This window comes from Pelophylax lessonae (genome assembly GCF_965119305.1).
Source record: "Pelophylax lessonae genome assembly, chromosome: 12".
In the NCBI taxonomy this organism is placed as follows: Eukaryota; Metazoa; Chordata; class Amphibia; order Anura; family Ranidae; genus Pelophylax; species Pelophylax lessonae.
In genome coordinates this window covers 89,733,577-89,756,808 of record NC_138779.1, presented here as the reverse complement: position 1 = coordinate 89,756,808, position 23,232 = coordinate 89,733,577, and the positions used below count along the sequence as shown (strand labels likewise).

Genomic DNA, 23,232 nt, shown 5'->3' with positions numbered 1-23,232 from the left:
TATATTTTCTCTAAAAGGTAAGTGAAAAATAAAAAAAAATTGCGATTATCCATTTGTTTTTCAGGTGACCGGGAGCGAGAAGATGGAGGTAAGTATAAATTTCGGGTGGAACTCCGCTTTAAACTTGTCTTTTATAAATCTGTAAACTTAGATTTTACACGTTTACAAAATTGGAGTATGACAGCTAGTTAAAAGCCCATTAATAGTCAAGCAATTTTATTAAAGGACTAAACCTCTTCCCCTGAAAATGACATCTTGTTTTTTTTTGCCCTTCCTACACAAGGAATTTTCATTGTGCCTTTTTTATGATGGAAACATTTCCATAAAATATCATAAAAAGTAAAATCTGTAATCAATCTCAATACCACAAACCGTTCTTTAAACAATAAAACTGGTGAGAAATTTTATCTACTGTCGATTGTCAGTTATCAATATTGCTGAATTTAAAGTCCCAAATATTTTTTTAGCAATTTGGTCTAAGTAATCCACTAAAGCCAGAATACAGAAAGCACCTCTCTGGGTCTACTTCCTGAAGCCTATGCTGTGCAAGTTCTTCTTTCATAAATCTCATGCAAAAGTCCAAGAATGGTTTAATTTTGAATAGTGGCTGAGCAAAAACGCTCTGGTAAATAGGCAACAAGAACATATAGGGGTTTATTTACTTAAAAAGTGGGAGTGCAAAATCTGGTGCAGCTCTGCATAGAAACCAATCAGCTTCCAGATTTTATTGTCAAAGCTTAACTGAACAAGCAGACATTCAAAGCAGATTGGCTGCCTTGCAAGGCTGCACAGGATTTTGCACTCTCGACTTAGTAAATCAATCCCACAGTGGGGGCTCTGGGAGTTCCTCTCCTGCATCACAGGGAGGAGTCCTCAGATTGTGGCATCACCTGGAAAGCCTTCTAAAATGGCAGATAATTAGCAAAACAAAATGGTTGATTCTGGCAATCCCAGTACTACTACAAGGACAAACAGTCAAGCTGCGCAGCTTAGACCCCCCCCCCCCTTCTCCCCCTCTGTCTCTTTCTCTCTGTTCTCCTGCAACTAACGAGAATACAGATAAGTGTGAAACCGGGAATGTTAATTGCCATAAGAGGTTACAGGGAACATTTGTATAGAAAAGAATATGTATTGCTTGCCAAACTAGTTAGGAAAATATGTACATGTGACATAACTGCTGATATTTATGTGACGTACACGCTTATTTGGGTACTTGGCAAACTGACTTGAGTCGTTGCCAAGTCTTCTTCGAAATTGAATAAAAAGATTTGTTTTCCTGAAGTTTGCATCCGGACTCCATTTCTGGTTTCCAAAAACGGTTTGCTGTTACATTTCTTGGTTCATTGGCTGGGAAACCAGGTGGAAAATCAGAGACGAGTGGCCATTCCACCGCGACTTGTGGGGATCAGTCTTGAGCCGACCCCTTGGATCACACTTATGTCTCAGGCACTACTGGACAAATTGTCTGGGAGGCTACACAACATCCTGGTCGCCTGCTCCGAAGCCGCCCAACGACGTCTTGAACCCCGACTCCGGAACCAACCAAACAGTTGGAGCTCCACTTCCTGACCAGGTAAGATCTTTGCTTTTGGTTTCGATAACAGTCACAGGACCTCTTGATGGTATTCGAGGGAAGGGGAGCCTGATCACCTCACGAGGAAAACCCAAGTTGGAGGATTCCACATCCTGGGCAAACCTCAATCAGTTTGTTATCCTGGGTGGCAAAGGTCAGTGTGAATGGTGTGCAGTTCTCAGCCAGATGACCATGTCTGAAATGCTGATAGGGGGAGTGACTGTCGAGAGTCTTGGATCCCTTACCAGATTCGCAAAACTTTACCCTACCCTCTGTGTCTGTCTTGATGTCTCTAGGTTACAAAATGATCAAAAAAAGGAAGGGATGCTCAAAAGGTAACAGAATAGGGTTATTGTGGTGTCTGCATCTTTAAGTGTTAAACGTCTAAACTAAAAAGGTATTAGCGTGTCAGTGCATGTCAGCCTTCCAGTGAAGAAGAATAGACACTGACACCGTAATATTTAGTGCTTTGCTTAACTGCTGTTCTGCTTTAAGATGGGTAAAGTCCCTGGTAAAGGGACCTCTGCCCAATGTACCCAAGCCTCCGTGTAATAAGTTATATTATAAAGAAAAAGTGGAGCAAATGACAGGAGTTAAAAAATATTCCATGTAAAGAGTAGATTATGAGAATCTCTCCCTGGTATGATTATTCTGTAGACCCCTAGATTGAAAAATTGTCCCTATCAAGCAAGTCTCAAAGCCCTACCATGTAGCCTGGGGCAAATCAAGTTTAACTCATTATGTTGCACAGAAGAAGGTGACCAGACCCCATCAGTGTTTGGTTGCAGTGTATATACCCCAAACTGTACCCCTGGACTTGACACTCAGCATAAGTAGGATGAAAATGGTCACAGAAGTTACCAATGGGCGCACAGGTCAAATGTCCACTTCCATCCCAAAGATTCCCGGTGCCAGAAACCAAACTCTTGCTCTGTCTTTCAACTCAGCTAGGAGAGACTTCTGCTCAATAATTCAGACTTATTAGTCCCACTTTGTCAGACTGCCAGCAACTCCTACTGACTCTTCAGTGCAGAGGAGAAACACAGAATAAGCAAAGCAGGTTTAAATTATGTTGAAGAGTTCGGGAAAAAAAAAAAGCTGTAGCCCCATTGGGTGGGTTACAGATCAGAAACAAAGAATCTGACTCTAGAATGAAACAGAAAGTGGACATGTTAGAGGCACTGACAAAAAAACAAAAAACAAAAAGGCAGAGAACATGCAGACCTGGATCAAAAGGAAAGAACAGGAAGTAATGTGAAGAAGAACAAATTAACTGTTGCAGCTACTCAAGTTATAAGGTATCCAGAAGAAGAGCTCAATTGTGCCAAGAGACTGAAAAATACCTGGAATTCAGGGTGTCACAAGGCCAGAGACAGTTGAGAAAGGGCAAGAAAGAATCTGTTTGCCAGATCCCTGCCCTAACCTGGGAGCAGCAGGATTCTGCCGGATTTTGATTAGAGACCGTCGCCAAAGCAAGGCCCCTCTATAAAGTCTCAAAGGGGGAGAGAGGGAGCCCTTTCTTTGGGAAAAACAAGACCAAGCCTTCCAAGACATTAAGGCTTCCTTATTGCAGGCACTTGGCTTAGGCCTCCCGGACAACCAAAAATCCTTCTATTTGTAGATCAGTGAAATGCGGGGAATAGCAGTGGGAGTCCTGACAGTACCTTGGATCATGGCAACGCCCTGTGGAGTACCTCTCTAAACAACTGCACACTGTAGCACAGGGTTGGCCTCCTTGCCTGCGGCCATCGCAGCAACAGCCCTTGGTGGCTGAAGCTGACAAGCTATCACTAGGTCAGGAAACCTATGTCTGGGTCCCACACCAGGTACAGGCATTGATGGATTACAAAGAAAATCACTGGTTCACTAACAGCCGGATGGTCAAATACCAGGCCATGCTGTGTGAAAATCAGCAGGAGCCTTACCACAGGGAACCTCTGCTCAGAAAGCTGAACTAATTGCACGAACCAGGGCATTACAACTCTCTGCCGGACTAATGCCCTGTACACACTATCAGATTATCTGAAGACTTTTGTCTTCAGATTTACCTTTTCTATGTAGTGCAAGGGCCTGCCGGATTGCATACAAACTGAAAGTGTTTAGGTTTGACCTCATATTATATGGTTTTGGTAAGTCTGCAGACAAAAGTCTGCAGATAATCTGATAGTGTGTACAGGGCATAAGACAATGTTTATGCCTTCCTGACTCCACATGCTCATGGAACCCTGTATAAGGAAAGAGGACTCATTACATCCGGAGGGAAGAGCATCAAATATGGGACAGAAATACTGGAACTCTTGGAACTCTTGGAAGCAGTATGGGTCCCCTCTGAAGTTGCAGTGATCCACTGTAGAGACCATCAGAAGGGAGACTCCGGTAGCTAGAGTCAACAGGACAGCAGAACGAGCGGGCCAGGGTTGCAGCATTCCAGCGACCCCACAACAGGTAATGGCCCCCCTGTTCCCAGTACCACTCTCTGAATGGGATCCAATCTACACAAAGACAGAACAATAATGGATAGAGACTGAACTTTGGAAAGTACAGGAAAGACTGGTGTTACCAGCTGCAGGACGGAAGACTTGTCATCCCAGCTGTAGTAGCAACTGAGTTAGTGACAGAATTCCACAGGGTAACACACATGGGCAAAACAGCCATTGAAAAGGCCCTAGAAAAAACTGGATTTTTGACCCACCGTAAAATCCTTTTCTCTTAAGCTCATTGACAGACGCAGACTTCTTGATTAATATCAGTAGGGATATACTGCCCCCTACAGGAGTAGGACACTAGGCAGGAAAAAGTTCTGGCCACACCTATGGGCAGTCCCGGGGGGTATATCCTCTCTCCCTGCATAGGATGTCAGGTATGTAACAAAGCAGTGTCAGAGAATTCAACCCAACCCAACTCAAAATAGAGAGGCGGGTCCTGCGTCTGTCATTGAGCTTAAGAGAAAAGGATTTTACGGTAAGTCAAAAATCCAGTTCTCTGTCGCTCATTGACAGACGCAGACTTCTTGCTTAATATCAGTAGGGACGTCCCAAAGCAGTGCCACAAATGAGGGGTGGGATAACAAATAAAAATCCAATCCAGAAGGCCCAACCGGAGCCAACCAGAAGCATCGAGGACTCATCGAACAAAGGGATGAGACCTAACAAAAAGAAACAAAAACCCCTGAGGTAGACCAACGGTCCCCTCAAACAGCGGCCTGCAAAACCTTGCGGCCAAAAGAGGCATCCGCTGATGCCAGCACATCAACTTTATAAAATTTTGTAAAGGTATGAACCGACGACCAGGAAGCCGCCTTGCAAACCTGAAGCACCGACGCCTGATGGCGGAAGGCCCAGGAAGCACTAAGCGCCCGAGTGGAGTGCGCCTTAACAGGGAACGGAGGAACCTGACCTTTAATAGAATAAGCCTGTACCACCGTCTGTCTGATCCATCTGGAGATAGTCGCGGCAGACGCAGGCAACCCCTTTCTAGGGCCATCCGTGATCACAAAAAGTGAATCAGCCTTATGAAAAGAGTCTAATAGCCAAGTACACCCTGATCGCCCGAACCACATCCAAGGAGTGTAATGCAAACTCCCGAGGATGACTGGGCTTAGGACAAAGGGAAGGCAATAAAATATCCTCAAATGAAAATCGGAAACCACCTTAGGAAGGAAGGATGGATTCGGACGAAGAACCACCTTATCCCTATGAACCACCAGATATGGGAAACGACAGGACAACGCAGCCAGTTCTGACACCCTGCATGCCGAAGTGATGGCCACCAAAAAGGCCACCTTTTGGGATAAAGTAAGCAAGGGAATCTCCCTAATATTTTCAAAGGGAGGTTTCTGGAGAACCGACAACACCAAATTAAGATCCCAGGGCGGCAAGGGCGCGCGCACCGGAGGAGCCAGGTGCCGCACCCCCTGGATGAAACTCCGCACCAAGGAATGAGTAGCCAGTGGCCTCTGGAAGAAGATTGCCAATGCTGAGACCTGACCCTTGATAGTGCTCAAGGCCAGTTTCTGCTCAACCCCCCGTTGCAGAAAAGCCAATATCTGAGCCACCGAGTAAGAACGTGGAGGAAACCCAAGGGATTCACACCACGCGATATAAGACTTCCATGTGCGATGATAGACCTTTCTGGAAGTCGCTTTCCTCGCTTTAATCAGAGTAGGGATAACTGAAGCAGACAAATCCCTGTCCTTCAGCACCTGGCTCTCAACAGCCAAGCCGTCAAAGCCAGCGATCGTAAAGCAGGATGGACGATCGGTCCCTGAGACGGCAGATCCTCCCTGAGAGGAAGTCGCCAAGGAGCGTCTGCGACCAGCCTGACCACGACGGCATATCAGGCCCGATGAGGCCAATCCGGAGTCACAAGAATGACTGGAATTCCCTCCGCCTCTATCCTGTGAAGAAGTTTCGGTGACAACTTAAGAGGAAAGGCATACAGCAGCTGGTACTGCCCCCACAGAGTATTCAGTGCGTCTGCGGCGTCCGCCAGAGGATCGCGGGTGTGGGCTACAACCCTCTGCACCTTTCTGTTGCGCCGAGATGCCAACAGATCCATGTCCGGGGTGCCCCAATGAAGGCACAACTGGTGAAACACCTCTGTCTGAAGAGGCCATTCCCCTTGATCCAGGGTCTGACGCCTGAGAAAGTCCGCCTGTCAATTTTCCACACCCAGAACGTAAACTGCAGAAAGAGCCGGAACAAACTGTTCCGCCCAAAACCTGCCGGCCACTTCCACGGCCGCCAGAACACTCTTGGTGTCCCCTTGATGATTGACATAGGCCACGGCCGTGGCATTGTCCGACTGAATCCGAACCGAGCAGCCCTGAAGATGCTCGGTCCGGTGAACCAGGCAAAACCTGATCGCTTTCAGTTCCAACACATTTATCGATCACCTGGATACTTTCAGAAAAAAGGACTTCCCCTGACTGAGCATCGGAGACCGAGGCCCCCAAACCAGAAACTACCTGGTCCGCTCGCTCAGCCGGATCAGATTGTCCAGGGAATCGGAATTCCAGTTCCATTTGAGAAGAATCTCCTTTTGGAGAGTCCACGTATGACACTGAGCCTGCGTAGACTCCGCACAGAAGAGGAGGTCGTCCAGGTAGCCCAGGACCGATATGCCCCGCTGCCGCAACAACGCCAGGACTGGGGCCCAAACTTTTGTGAAGACCCGGAAAGCAGAGGCGAGACCAAAGGGTAACACCACAAACTGATAATGGTCCGCTCCCACCGCAAAGCGCAGATACAGCTGGTGTCCTGCGTAAATGGGAACGTGAAGATAGGCACCCTCTATGGGCGCCCTTTGCATCCAGTGCTGCACTGTCCCCAACAGAGCCATTAGGCGATTCGGGGACAGTCGCATATTGGAAGGGAAGAACCGCACCGGTAGAAGCGATCGCAACTCAATCTTGTGTTCCGACCGTATGGCCTCGTGAACCCATTTGTCTTGAATACTGTAGAGCCACGGGTCCGGGAACCGGCGATGCCAAAAAGGGGACCCCCGCGTGCCTACCCACGGATCGATCGGTGGATGGACCTAAAGGCACAGGTAGTAACCCCCCCCCGCACGATCGTTTAGGGCAACACCGGCGGCGCACCCCACCGCCCCCATATGCGGTCTGTAACCAAGATTGAAGGAGGGGGCAGATAGGTGGGGGGTGCATAACAGGACAGAGGGGAACCCGGGATCATGAGGGTCCGACCATCCCAGGGACGGGCCCGCGTCCACCCCAAAACCCGTCAGGGGGAGAGGGGGAACATTCTACTCACCATACCGGAACAGGCGGGCGCCAACTACTGACAGAACCCCTCTCCACCGAGGTGGGGGGGCTGTCGGCCAACACGGACGCCGCGACTCAGATTCAGACTGGTTGTAGGCGACCTGGCGAGACATTTAACTCGCGGGGCCAGTCCCCGTCCAGCGGGACTATGTCGCGGCCGACCCAGCGTGGAGCTAGGCCTGCACGCACTCGTAGGCCGGCTGGGGTGACCACTGGATCTCAACATCCAGCCGTCGCCCAGATCCGGCATAATTGCTTGAAGATCTCACAGGAACAACTGGAGAAAAATGCTAACTAAAAAAAGATTTATCTAAAAAAGCTTGCCAGGACCAGAGATCCCAGCAAGGAACTTAGGTCCTTACTCCTGACTAGGCAGAAAAAAACTGACATCCTATGCAGGGAGAGAGAAGATATACCCCCTGGGACTGCCCATAGGTGTGGCCAGAACTTTTTCCTGCCTAGTGTCCTACTCCTGTAGGGGGCAGTATATCCCTACTGATATTAATCAAGAAGTCTGTGTCTGTCAATGAGCGACAGAAACATTTTTATATTCCCCGGCTACCCACACTGGCACAAGCTGCAGCAAGCAGATGCATAGAATGTGCCCGAAACAACTCCAGACAATAGCCTGTACCAACTCCTGGAATACAAGCTGTAGGAGCCTCACCGATTGAAGAATTACTGGTTGACTTCACTGTCATGCCTCCCTCAGGAGGATACAAATATTTGCTGGTGGCCATCTGCATCTACATGGGCTGGGTAGAGGCCTGGCCCACACGAACTAAGACTACAAAAGAAGAAGTGGTAAAATGCCTGCTCCATGAAATTATCCCCAGATGTGGAATCCCCTCATCCATAGGCTCAGACAACGGCCTGGCCTTTGTTCACAAGTGCCTCCAGGAATTAGCAACAGTACTCAAGATCACTTGGAAGCTACATACCGCGTATTGACCTCAAAGCTCTGGAAAAGTGGAAAGGATGAATCGTACCCTGAAATTGCAACTGGCCAAACCATCAGGAAACTCAAATGAAGAGGACCTTGATGCTGCCCATTGCTCTGGTGAGAATTCGAAGAACTCCAACTAGGGAAATTGGTCCAGGAAAAACTCCCCATAAATCTGTCAAACCCAGTCCATCCCTTTGTGCCAGGAGATCCAGTATGGGTGAAAAAGAGTTGAACACAACCACCATAGGGCAAAAATGAAGGGGTCCTTCTACTGTTCTACTTTCAATTCCCACAGCCATAAAGGTGGCCGAGGTGACCCCCTGGATACACCACACCAGGTTAAAGTGAGCTGCTGACCACACAGACTCCGGGCTGAGTACAGTAGACCCTCTGGACCAGTTAAAGCTAAAACTGACCAGAGAAATGAGAGAGAAGAAATCCAGCCCTGCTCTGACACACACTTGGAAGCTGTCAGGCCTGCACATGGCAGAGGATAGTTGGACTGCAGCCCTGCTCCCAACACATACCTGGAAGCGGTTGTTCTTATATGCAGTTACTATTTTCAAAAAAGTATTATTGACATATATAAATACTTTTTACTGATTGTTGGACCTTTGGATGCTATGGAATATTTGAGATGGTGTCGACCGTGTCATTTTGATGGGCATTAGGGCGCCCAACACGGATGGGGGGAGCCTTCCATCTCTCAGTTACATCTTCTGAGCCATCCTTCTCTGGTCGGAGAATGAGCTCCCACTAGGTGTGGCACTGTGCGAGGCTCGATGCGGCTCTTGGCTGTGATCTCCGCATCCGGGGCCATGTCTTACAGCGCGTATGCGCTCTACACTGGGTGCCCACACCAGACGTGAAGTCAAGTGTCATGTCTGGCAGGTTCATATATAAACAAGCTGGTGGAACCACAAGCCAGACGTAGCTCTGGTGGCTTATGTGCCATATACACAGCAACAATATATAAGGATGAGAACATTAGAATGAGACTTTATGGGTAGTATGGATACCGGAAGTGGTTGGTGGCTGTCTAATGTTATCTCTGTGGGAGACCCAAGCGTGGAGGATGCTCTTTTGGGACCACATAGTTGGATGTGCTGTGCCTAGAGTAGAATTGAGGGGCTGTGGATTGTGTGGGGGCGGATAGATGCTGATGTGATTTGTTTGGGTGGGGTGGGGGGGGGGGGGGGGAGTTCTGTTGGTGTGTATGGTGTCATTGTGTGGGGATGTGTGTGGGAATAGGATGTATGTGAATGAATGACGTATGTATGATATAGGTGCAACCTTCTGTGGCTGATTAGAATATATATTACATACATTAATATTATATATATATATATATATATATATATATATATATATATATATATATATATATATATATATATATATATATATATATATATATATATATATATATAAAATGGATTTTTGTAAAATCTTACCGTAAAATCCTTTTCTCTTAGCTCATTGACAGACTTAGTCCTCGGTGATACAGCACCTTCGGGTTATGTTGCCTCCACAGGAGTAGGACTAGACAGGAAATAAAATGCTCTGGCCACACCCTAGGGGCAGTCCCAGAGGGTATATCCTCTCTCTCTGCCTCAGCAAATCAGTTATGTCATAAAAGCAGTCTTTAGAGAATTTAACCCAACCCAACTCAAAAAAACAGAGGGGCGGGTACTACATCTGTCAATGAGCTAAGAGAAAAGGATTTTACGGTAAGATTTTACAAAAATCCATTTTTCTCTATCGCTCGTTGACAGACGTAGTCCTCGGTGATACAGCACCTTCGGGAAGTCCCAGAGCAGTATCACAAATGAGGGGTGGGAAAATGGAAATCAAATCCAAATCTAGAAGGCCCAACCGGTGCCAACTAGAAGTTTACAATGCTCATCCTTAATGATGAGACTCAACAAAAAAAATTTTCAAACAGAAAAAAACCCTCGAGGTAGACCACCGGTCTCCTCAAATTGCGGCCTGCAAAACCTTGCGGCCAAATGAGGCATCCGCCGATGCCATCACATCAATTTTATAAAATTTTGTAAAGGTATGTACCGACGACCAGGTGGCCGCTTTACATACCTGGACCACTGACGCCTGATGGCGAAAGGCCCAGGAAGTACTGAGCGCTCGAGTGAAGTGCGCCTTAACAGGGAACGGAGGACTCTGACCCTTAATAGAATAAGCCTGTACCACCGTCTGACTGATCCATGTAGATATGGTCGCGGCAGACACAGGCAACCCCCTTCAAGGGCTATCCGTGATCACAAAAAGTGAGTCCGTCTTACGAAAACCACTTTAGGAAGGAAGGATGGATTCGGAAGAAGAACCACCTTATCCCTATGAACCACCAGATCTGGGGAATGACAGGATAATGCGGCCAGTTCTGACACCCTGCGTAGAGAAGTAATGGCCACCAAGAAGGCCACCTTCTGGGAATGTAAGCAAGGGAATCTCCCTAATATCTTCAAAGAGAAGTTTCTGAAGAACCAACCACACTAAATTAAGATACCAGGCGGTAAGGGTGCGCGCACTGGCGGAGCCAGATGTCGCACCCCCTGGATGAAATTCCGCACCAAGGAATGATTAGCCAAAGGTTTCTTGAAAGAAGATTGCTAACGCCGAAAACCTGACCCTTGATCGTGCTCAAGGATAGTTTCTGCTCAACCCCTTGTTGCAGACAGACCAAAATTCGGGTCACCGAATAGGTCTGTGGGGGAAATCCAATAGATTCACACCATGCAATATAAGACTTCCATGTGCTGGAAGTCGCTTTCCTTGCTTTAACTGGAGGTAGGAATAACTGAAGCTGACACTCCCTTGTCCTTCAGTACCTGGGTCTCAATGGCCAGGCCATTAAGCCAGCGACTGTAAAGCAAGATGGAAGATCGGTCCCTGAGACCGCAAATCCTCCCCGAGAGGAAGTCTCCAAGGAGCGTCCGCGACTAGCCTCGCCAAGTCGGCGTACCAGGCTTGACGAGGTCAATCCAGAATTTCCAGAATAACTGGAATTCCCTCCACCTCTATCCTGCGAAGAAGTTCCCGCAGCAACTTGAGAGGATGGAAGGCATGCCGTAGCTGATACTGCCCCCACGGGGCGATCAGCGTTTCTGCTGCGTCCGCTAGAGGATCGTGGCGCGAGCTACAAACCTCCGCACCTTCCTGTTAGGCCAAGGTGCCAACATATCCACATCCGGGATGTCCCAATGAAGGGACAGCTAGGGAAAAAACCTCTGGATGAAGAGGCCATATGCGATTGGATCCGAATCGGGCTGCTCTAGAGCTGCTCGATCCAGTAAATCAGACAAAATCTGATCGCTCTCAGTTCCGATACCCTTATTGGTAATCTGGATACTATCGGAAGAAATGACTTCCCCTGGTTGAGCATCGGAGACTTCCTGGTCCGCTCGCTCAACCGGATCCGATTGTCCAGGGAATCGGAATTCTGATTCCATTAAAAAAGAATCTCCTTCAGGAGAATTCGGGTATGAGACTGGGTATACGGTACTGCCTCTAAGAAGGCCACCATCAGTCCCAGCCAATTGACGGACAGCAACATCCGAATCGTTGACTGAACCTTCTGGAGTTTCCCAGCAAGGAGAAACTCTCTTGCCCAGAATGTATCCAACCTTAGGCCCAGATAGTTCAGTCTCCTGGTGGGAACCAGGGATGATCTTTGGGAAAGTGAAAAAAAAAAACGCTGATGTCCTGCGATGATGGGGATATAAAGATAGGCATCCTATATGTCTATGGACGCCAGGAAATCTCTTTTATGCAGGGAGGCCACCACTGTACGGATGGACTCTATTTCTTCCCAAGTCCAGATTTGGACGCACCTTGCCCTCTTTCCTGGGCATTGTGAATAGGTTCGAATAGAACCCCTGAAACCGTTCAATGTTAGAAGGGCAGAATCGCACCGGTGGAAGTGATCGAAACTCGATCCTGTGTCCTCCAGAAACCGGTGAAGACATCCCCCCCCACCCCAGAGATGGGTAGGGGCGCATCAGGCTATATTCTTCAGGCTTGGCTGAGCCGAACAGCGCCCTTTGAAACCCCTCTAAAGGGGCTTTGGAGGGTTTTGCCTTATCGCCCGCCCTCGCGGAACGAACAACTCTATATGAGCAGAAAAGGAAGGTCCTCGTTAGTTACGAGGTCTTTTTATCCTAACAGTCTGTGGCAAGACAGCAGGTGGTACCGTCTATCCTATAAAGAGGAATTCCTCAAACGGATAGCACCTAGCCATGCGTTTGGAAATAACAGGGGTTCGTTTCAAAACGACCCCATTTGGGTAAAGGAAAATCCTTCGCCCTTTTGGTAGGCTAACAAGTACCAAAAAGGAATCTCAGTCTCAGCTACCTCTGCCGGTGTAACCTCAAGACTAAAGGTTTCCCGGACGGACACAACTAGTGCATCCACCACTCTTGTGCTATGGCGGAGGCAGAAACGTGCTCCTCACTGCTGAGGAGATATTACCTGAGACAACAGCCCCCTAAGAGGGACCTGCAACTGCATTGACCAGTTCCGAATCCGTATCTGATAAACAATAGGGGTAGACGGGGGTCGCTACTTGACCCCCGTCCCTGACAGGCCACCTCCACCCGGGATACCAAAGACTCCAAAATTGCCGATAATGCATTAAAAACAAGTGGGGTACTGGAGGGTCCTGCAGCCCCCTTGAGGGGATCAGATGGGGATACCTATGCGGCAGGGTCAATGATTATACAAGACACTTGCCAGCGACAAAAAATGACAAAGTAAAAAAAAAAAAAAAACTTTTTTTTTTTTGTGTCCCCCAGTCGCAACAGCGCCCCTCAGTGTTACCTGCCTTTTTGGACCCCACAGAGAGAGAGACGGACCCCAAGGCTCATCCCTGATGCACAGAAGTTTTCATCAGCTTGCTCAGTGCTTGTCTTGTTACAGACAGGAAGTCTTTGGCCCTATTTCCTGGGTAAAAGAGGCGGCTCCGCCCCTTAACACGCCTGCCGGCTCCTCCCCCTGGCTCCATGAGGTGTTTGAGTCACCTCAAACATGGCCGCCCCCATGCTGGAGACAGGAGGCTACACCAAAATGGCGGCCTTGTGCGATCTACCAGACAATGGCGGCGGCCTGCACAGAATAGCGGCATGTCTGCAGAAGGATCTCGGCCTCACAACCCTTCACCCTCATGGTGGTCAGCGTGGTCGGAGGTACCGGACCCTAGCGGGCCGTATGCGGACCGCTGCTTAGCTGGAGGAATGATCTGGAATGCAGTATACATGTATAGACATCGCCCTGTGGCTACTGACAGGTAGGATACCTTATACTATCACAGTAAAGTTCTAGTACTGCCACTGACTACAATCATTTACAATTAGATTGTCAGCTCCCAAACCAAGCCTCCTGGCTTCTTGTACACAAAAATCACACTCAATTAGGGGGATCTGTGACATGTTGTAGGATAGAGGGGAACCCATCCTTACCATTACAGAGAGGGGCCCGCGTTCACCACAAGACCCGTCAGGGGGAAAGGGGGAACATACTACTCACCATACCGGAACCAGGCGGGCGCCAACTCCTGACAGTACCCCTCTCCACCGAGGTAGGAGGGCTGTCGACCAATACGGGCGCCGTGACTCATGGTCTTTGGCGTTTCAGCGAGACGTTTAACTCGCAGGGTCAGTCCCCGTCCAGTGGGACTATATCGCGGCTGACCCAGCGCGGAGCTATGGCCTGCACGCGCTCGTAGGCTGAACTGGGGTGACCACTGGATCTCAACATCCAGCCCGTCGCCCAGTTCAGCTTTCTTGCTTGAAGATCTCACAGGAACACTGGAGAAAAAAAGCTGTCTTAAAAAATTCTTTTCTAAGAAAAAAATCCTGCCAGGACCGAAGATCCCAGCAAGGTATCTAGGTCCTTACTCCTGACTAGACAGAAAAAAACTGATTTGCTGAGGCAGAGAGAGAGAGGATATACCCTCTGGGACTGCCCCTAGGGTGTGGCCAGAGCATTTTATTTCCTGTCTAGTCCTACTCCTGTGGAGGCAACATAACCCGAAGGTGCTGTATCACCGAGGACTACGTCTGTCAATGAGCGATAGAGAAAATATATATATATATATATATATATATATATATATATATATATATATATATATATATATATATATATATATATATATATACACATATATATATATATATATATATATATATATATATATATATATATATATATATATATATATATATATATATATATATACACACACACATACATACACACACACACACACATACACACATTATAAATGGATTTTTGTAAAATCTTACCGTAAAATCCTTTTCTCTTAGCTCATTGACAGACATAGTCCTCGGTGATACAGCACCTTCGGGTTATGTTGCCTCCACAGGAGCAGGACTAGACAGGAAATAAAAATGCTCTGGCCACACCCCAGGGGCAGTCCCCGAGGGTATATCCTCTCTCTCTCCGCCACAGCAAATCAGTTATGTCACAAAAGCAGTGCTTAGAGAATTTAACCCAACCCAACTCAAAAACAGAGGGGCGGGGACTACGTCTGTCAATGAGCTAAGAGAAAAGGATTTTACGGTAAGATTTTACAAAAATCCATTTTTCTCTATCGCTCATTGACAGACGTAGTCCTCGGTGATACAGCACCTTCGGGAAGTCCCAGAGCAGTATCACAAATGAGGGGTGGGAAAATGGAAATCAAATCCCAATCTAGAAGGCCCAACCGGTGCCAACTAAAAGTTTACAATGCTCATCCTTAATGATGAGACTCAACAAAAAGAAATTTTTCAAACAGAAAAAAACCCTTGAGGTAGACCACCGGTCTCCTCAAATTGCGGCCTGCAAAACCTTGCGGCCAAATGAGGCATCCGCCGATGCCATCACATCAATTTTATAGAATTTTGTAAAGGTATGTACCGACGACCAGGTGGCCGCCTTACATACCTGGACCACTGACGCCTGATGGCGAAAGGCCCAGGAAGTACTGAGCGCTCGAGTGGAGTGCGCCCTAACAGGGAACGGAGGACTCTGACCCTTAATAGAATAAGCCTGTACCACCGTCTGTCTAATCCATTTGGCAATGGTCGCGGCAGATGCAGGCAACCCCTTTCTGGGGCCATCCGTGATCACAAAAAGTGAATCCGTCTTACGGAATGATTCCGTAGCTTTCAGGTATACCCTGATTGCCCGAACCACATCCAAGGAATGCAACGCATGTTCCCGATGATGATTGGGCTGAGGACACAAGGAAGGTAGTACAATATCTTCATTCAGATGAAAATCTGAAACCACCTTAGGAAGAAAGGATGGCTTAGGATGAAGTACTACCTTATCCCTATGAATCACTAGGTATGGGGACTGGCATGATAATGCAGCCAGTTCTGACACCCTGCGAGCAGAAGAAGTGATAGCCACCAAGAAGGCCACCTTCTGGGATAAAGTAAGCAAGGGAATCTCCCTGATGTTTTCAAAGGGAGGTTTCTGTAGAACCGACAAAACTAAATTAAGATCCCAGGGCGGTAAGGGCGCGCGGACTGGTGGAGCCAGGTGCCGCACCCCCTGGATGAAATTCCGCACCAAGAACTTGGTAGCTAAAGGTTTCTGAAAGAAAATTGCTAATGCTGAAACTTGACCCTTGATGGTGCTCAAGGCTAGTTTCTGCTCAACCCCTTTTTGCAAAAAAGCCAATATTCGAGTCACCGAATAGGTACGTGGAGGAAATCCTAAAGATTCGCACCACGCAATATAAATCTTCCATGTGTGATAATAGACCTTGCTGGAAGTCGCTTTCCTTGCTTTAATAAGGGTAGGAATGACTGAAGCTGACAACCCTCTGTCCTTCAGTACTTGGGTCTCAATGGCCAGGCCATTAAAACCAGCGACTGTAAAGCACGATGGTAAATTGGTCCTTGAGACCACAGACATTCCCTGAGACGAAGTTCCCACGGAACGTCTGCGACTAGCATGTCCAAGTCGGCCAGGCCGGCTTGACGAGGCCAGCCTAGAATTTCTAGGACCACTGGCGCTGACTGGATCTGAACCAGGCATCCCTAGAGCTATCTGGCCCCGACCATCCGAGAAAGTCTGGTCGTTTTCTGTTCCCACACATTTATCAGATACCTGATTCCTATCAGGAAGGGTGATCTTTTCTGGTTGAACCTCAGGGACCGAAGTCACCCGGCTAGAGGCTTCTTGGTCTGTCTGGTCAACCAGATCCGATTCCTGTGGGGAATAGAGACTAATCTTAGGAAAAGGTAAAGGAAAAGATCTATTCAGGGAACGGTGACTACCGCTCCCTGTAGTACTTAAATGTTGGAAGGGAAGAATCGCACCGGTAGTAGTAGTCGATGCTCGATCTAATGTCCTGTATACCGGTGAAAACGTCCCCCCACCCTCAACCCGGGTGGGGGCGCACCTTCAGGCTGTGTAATCCTTTGCTTCGGGTTTGGCTGAGTCGGTCTTCTGTTTGTCCGACCAGCCTTTCTTGAACCCTCCTGGAGGAGTCTTGCCTTTCCCGCTTGTTCCAGCCGGGCGTACGAACCCTTTATGGGCGGTAAAGAAAGGTCCTCGCTTGTTGCGAGGTCCCTTAGCTTTAGCAGCCTGTGGCAAGAAAGTGCTCTTGCCCCCAGTGGCATCCTTAATAATTTCATCTAGGGTGGCCCCAAATAGACGATTCCCCTGAAAGGGGAGATTCGTCAAGGTCTTTTTGGAACCTAGGTCAGCTGACCAGCATTTTAACCACAGCACACGTCTGAGGATTACCGCTGACATAGATGCATGCCCTAATAGGGGAGTAGTGTCCAAGGCTGCGTCACAGATAAACTGTAGCCCTTGTATAATCTGTTCCATCAAATCAGATGTTTCCTGGGGAATATCTTTTCCCCTAAGGTCTTGGCGTACCAATCTCGCCCATTCCGTAAGTGTCTGGGAAACTAGACCAATAACAATTACTGGTCTAAATGCTGACCCTATCAGAGAGAAGATAGTGCGGGACTCTGCTTCCATCTTCCGATCCACCGGATCCTTAAAGGACGAAGTGTCCTCCACTGGGATAACCGTGGCTTTATTCAGCCTGGAAATAGGTGGATCCACCACTGGTGGTACCGTCCATTTCTTAATGAAGGATTCCTCAAATGGATAGCGTCTAGCAATACGCTTGGAAATCGTAAAGGTACGCTTAGAATGCTCCCATTCTCCTTTAATTTTATTACCAAAACACTTGGGTACAGGAAAAACCTACACCGTTTTGATGGGCTTGTTAGTACCAAAGGGAATCTCTGTTTCAGTTGCCTCTGCCGGTAAAACCTCAAGTCTTAAGGTTTCCCGCACTGCCACAACTAGTGCGTCCACCAATGCTTCTTCCTGAATTATAGCGGGAGAAGGAACGTCCTCCTCACTGTCTGAGGGAGCTTTACCTGAGGTAACAGCCCTTGCAGAGGGACCTGCAGCTGCAGTGACCATCTCTGAATCTGAGTCAGAGGTGTCAGATAATATAGGGGTAGGCGGGGGTCGCTTCCTTGACCCCCGTCCCTGACAGGCTGCCTCCACCCGAGCCACCAAAGACTCCAAAACTGCTGTAAATGCATCCATACTTTGTGCACCGGCGGGTCCCGTGGCCCCCTCGAGGGAAACAGGTGGGGGAATTTGTGTGGCAGGGTACATGATTATTCCAGTAACTTCCCGGATAATACAATTCAATTAAATAAAAAAACTTATTTTTTTTTTTTTTCAGACCCCCAGCGCCACAAAAGCCCCTTAGTGTTGAGAGAGAGAGAGTGTTGAGAGAGAGAGAGAGAGAGAGAGAGAGAGTTGAGAGAGAGAGAGAGTTGAGAGAGAGAGAGAGAGAGAGTTGAGAGAGAGAGAGAGTTGAGAGAGAGAGAGAGAGAGAGTTGAGAGAGAGAGAGAGAGAGAGAGAGAGAGAGTTGAGAGAGAGAGAGAGAGTTGAGAGAGAGAGAGAGAGTTGAGAGAGAGAGAGAGAGAGAGAGAGAGAGAGAGAGAGTTGAGAGAGAGAGAGAGTTGAGAGAGAGAGAGAGAGAGAGAGAGAGAGAGAGAGAGAGTTGAGAGAGAGAGAGAGAGAGTTGAGAGAGAGAGAGAGAGAGATGAGAGAGAGAGAGAGTTGAGAGAGAGAGAGAGAGAGTTGAGAGAGAGAGAGAGAGAGTTGAGAGAGAGAGAGAGAGAGTTGAGAGAGAGAGAGAGAGAGTTGAGAGAGAGAGAGAGAGAGAGAGAGAGAGAGAGAGAGAGAGAGAGAGAGAGAGAGAGAGAGAGAGAGAGAGAGAGAGAGAGAGAGAGAGAGAGAGAGAGAGAGAGAGAGAGAGAGAGAGAGAGTGAGAGAGTGAGAGAGTGAGAGAGTGAGAGAGTGAGAGAGAGAGAGAGAGAGAGAGAGAGAGAGAGAGAGAGAGAGAGAGAGAGAGACCCCCAGGCTCACCACTTGATGCTCAGAGTTTAACTGCAACAGGTTACAGCGCTGTCTTCACAAACAGGAAGTCTTTTGGCTGGCTGCCCAGGAAGAAAAGAGGCAGCTCCGCCCCTCTGCACGCCTTCCGGCGCCTCCCCTAGCTCCACGAGGTGTTTGGATCACCTCAAACATGGCCGCCCCCATGCTGGAGACACGAGGCTACGCCAAAATGGCGGCTCATGCGATCCAGCAAAAAAAATGGCGGCGGCCTGTACCGAATAGCGGTGTGCTGCAGAGCACACAACACCTTCTCTGCATGGGGATTTGGCGTGGTTGGCGGTACCGGCCCTGGCGGACCGCATGGCCGTTCGGAAGGCCTGCTATAGCTGGAGATTTGACTAGGAAGGCAGTCTACATGTCCGTGGCTTCTGACTGGTAGGTACTTTATTATTATCACAGTAAGATTCCCAGACTGCCACTGATTACAATCTTTTTAACATGTATACCATTAGATTGTTAGCTCCCAAACCAAGCCTCCTGGCTTTTTGCACATAAAATCACACTCAAAGTAGGGGGATCTGTGCCATGTTATAGGATAGAGGGGGACTCTATCTTACCATACAGAGAGGGGCCCGCGTTCACCACAAGACCCGTCAGGGGAAAAGGGGGAACATACTACTCACCATACCGGAACCAGGCGGGCACCAACTCCTGACAGTACCCCTCTCCACCGGGGCGGGAGGGCTGTCGACCAATACGGACGCCGTGACTCATGGTCCTTGGCGTTTCAGCGAGACGTTTAACTCGCGGGGTCAGTCCCCAGTGGGACTATGTCGCGGCCGACCCAGCGCGGAGCTATGGCCTGCACGCGCTCGTAGGCTGAACTGGGGTGACCACCGGATCTCAACATCCAGCCCGTCGCCCAGTTCAGCTTTCTTGCTTGAAGATCTCACAGGAACACTGGAGAAAAAAAGCGGTCTAAAAAATCTTTTTAAGAAAAAAAATCTCGCCAGGACCGAAGATCCCAGCAAGGTATCTAGGTCCTTACTCCTGACTAGACAGAAAAAAAACTGATTTGCTGTGGCGGAGAGAGAGAGGATATACCCTCGGGGACTGCCCCTGGGGTGTGGCCAGAGCATTTTTATTTCCTGTCTAGTCCTGCTCCTGTGGAGGCAACATAACCCGAAGGTGCTGTATCACCGAGGACTACGTCTGTCAATGAGCGATAGAGAAATATATATATATATATATATATATATATATATATATATATATATATATATATATATATATATATATACATACATACATACATACATACATACATACATACATACATACACATACACACACATACATACATACACACACACACAAATATACATCCTTTTACTCTAGTGATTGGGCAACACCTTGGTCCGCTTGTATCTCTGCTATATGGTCAAGTGTCCATCAGACCTGGCCCCGAGCTCTTATCAGAGGCCAGTTGGTCGACCTATGACCTGGATTGATCCATTTGCATCTGGAGGTGTTAACAGTGTACTTTGGCACAATTGGTGAGCACAGATACTCACTTGTTCATGAATAATAAGGGTCTATGTTTGTTTAATTCATTTTTAATGTACAATATGGTTTTTCCTCTTTTCAAATCTTGTTAAGCATGTAGGTGCACATGCAAGTTCCCTGAAGCAGAGAAAGCGTTCTGCGAAATGCCTTGGATCTTATTGTTATTCTGCAAGCACTGGATATGTGCAACAGCTGAAGCCGTTTGCTATGGTTTTGTACACATGCTTTTAGGTCTAAATTGGAGACCTCTGTTAATCACGTTTATGCAAAAAAAATGTATATTCTTTACGATACGTCTGTGTATGTGCTCATCGTGACAACAACACTTCCTACAAGCCCTGTCCTTTCTGATAGGGGTACGCTCGGTCCCCTTTTTCACAAATTTGGTATACTAGGATGTGGAGGGTTGTCCCTGGACCTGGTATAATATACTAATACTAGACCACTGTTTCAGGTTAGTCATGGCCTTGCTGTACATATTTCGCCATACTGCAAAGGAACAAAAGCTATTAAAGCAGTCATGTTTGCTGCTGGGTGTTTCAGAGTTGGTAAAGCCACAAATCAATTTAGTATGTGATAGAGCAGACTAGAAAGGGATTAATCAGCATGCAGACTCGAGTCACAGCAATAAAGATAAAGGATTAGGTAAAGCAAGAGAAGAAAAGAAAAAATAAAATAAAAAAATACAGCTCTTGGACACACACCTGTGAACTTGTTCTTTGGCAACTAGAACATTCGCAGTGGGCGTTTTTTTATCCAGAGCTCCTGGCAGGTCAGGTAGGGCTCCTTTCTGGACGGCTGGGTGCTGCGGTGGCTGCTGGACATGTGGTGACACAGCTGGCTTCTCATCCTGCAAAATGTAAAAAGCAGCGGAAAGTTGGCACTAAAGCTGAAATACAGCTAACTTTCTGAATTGCAGCTAATAATCTATGACATATGTCCACAACCTTTATCCACTCATAAGCCTTGACAGATAGATTGAACCTGTGCAGCGACCATGCAATGCATTACAACATATTCACTTTAACCACAGCCCCACCAGCAGTTTATATTTACCTTCTATTTGAAAAAAAAACACTACACGGCATGGGGAGCGGGGGTCTGAGTGGCGGCAGCGGGCGATCTGTTCACGCCATGTGGCCACCCCTCGTAGGCAGGCCATAGATTATACAATTTCCTTTCCTTTCACCCCAGGTGGTGGGAAAGAGAAAATTGCTCTATTCCCCCATCTCAGCTTTCCCTGCCGGCAGAACACCACTAGTATTTCTGGCTATAGCCAACAGCACTAATTATTCAGAAAAAACCCGACAGGCTGGTTGTACACAAATTAGTCAATAGATCGGCTTGTGTACAACCAGGGTGCCAATACCTGGATGGAAATTAAACCAGCCAAATTTCAATCCATGCATGTCCAACTTTAATCTTCCCCCCTTTCCCCATTCAGGGATGCAACGCTCTCCCATTAGATGGCGAGAGAGTCATTTTCGGTTTGGTCCCAGTGACCACATAGGAGCAGCAGGGTAGTGAAAGGAAGGGTAAGTAACTGTCGGGGCCATGGTTAATCCTGTGGTACTTTTGCTTTGCACTTTAAAAAGGCAAAAGCAAAGGTTTACTGCAGCCAACATGTTTCAGGGATAGAAGCTTCCCCCTTCCTAAAGGGCTTAACCAATGATGCTATTAGAATCATGATGGAATGCAGTAGAGGTCCTTTGTAGGGGCTAAATTGATACAGACTTGGATCTCCTAACAGCAATAAGAGCTTGGCCAGCCATTTTTATAGACTAGCATTTGCTATTGGCACTATTAAGCCTTAAAGATCAGCCGGCAAAGCCCTCAGTGCTGTTAGGAGATGCTAGTCTTGATCAAGCCTTAGCAAAGGATCTCTAGTGCATTCCATTATGATTCTTAGAATATCTACTGCTCAAGCCCTAATCTGATACGCTTACTCAAATGTTCCATAAAGTTTGAACATCTGTAATAGGCGCTACTCAGCACACATCCAAGAGTTTATAGTCAGCTGAGTGATCCCTTTGTTGTGATCAGAGAGGTTCACATAGACTATACTTCTACCACTGATCTGCTTCCTTTAAAGAAAACGCACTCCTGTATATCCATCAGAATCAACTCTCGCTTCCATCACCTCAGTGCCCATACACACTCACCCAACCCCTATATACTCATCCCACCTGCACTCCCTCACAGTTCCTTGCTCCTTAACAGCCAGCAACACCACTCAGCATTTTTGGGTATGACAGGGCATGTGACAGGCTCCCTGTGGCATTGCCTGGGCTTGATAGCCAAACCACTAGACCTAACATTTTCACATTGCAAGGGGGAACGACATCACCAGCTGATTGAAGGGTATGAGCTGTGAGGGACCGCGAAAGGTTGGGTTCTTTTCCAGAGACACGGTCATCCTGTCTCACAGGAGCCAGGTGACCATGTCTTTAGTGCTGGTAATGCTACAGCATACAGCATGGGGTTAGGCACAGCACGTATGTGAGAGTGTGGTTTCTATGCTATTGATGGATGCATTTGATTTGTCTACTTTACACATAATTATATTTTTTGGTTATTCTTTAAATAACAAATCAATACTAAGTAGCAAATCTTCCTCATTGCGAAACACGTTGAATTACTTACCTACATCAGTGAATACATTACATTTTTCTGTACCTATCTGTCAGTAGACATTCTAAATCAATTACACAAATTATTAAAAATGTGTTGGCAAAGAGTATTACCCAGCTGTTTTAGCCATCATGGACTTTAATTTACGATACGGGTTTTTAATAAAGTATCTTTTATACATTTGTGGATTTTGTTGGCACCTCATACGTCCCATTAAGAATATAAAAGGTTTCTAGGATACATTCAGTAATGTGGTGCCTGAGCAACCCCCCCCCCCATCGGCCCATAACTCATGAAATATATTATAGACAATTGTGCAT

At 47.4% G+C, this 23,232-nt stretch overlaps 1 protein-coding gene across 5 annotated transcripts in view; it reads right to left on the bottom strand.

The window, feature by feature from the left end:
- The window catches only part of LOC309568544 (uncharacterized protein), a 228,678-nt gene that overhangs the window by 63,368 nt on the left and 142,078 nt on the right, over nt 1-23,232 (bottom strand). For all 5 annotated transcript variants that reach the window (XM_082274238.1, XM_082274239.1, XM_082274241.1 and 2 more), the window contains one exon: nt 20,980-21,131. In XM_082274238.1, the coding sequence (XP_082130364.1) occupies nt 20,980-21,131 (152 nt within the window). The remainder of the gene's footprint in view (nt 1-20,979; nt 21,132-23,232) is intronic.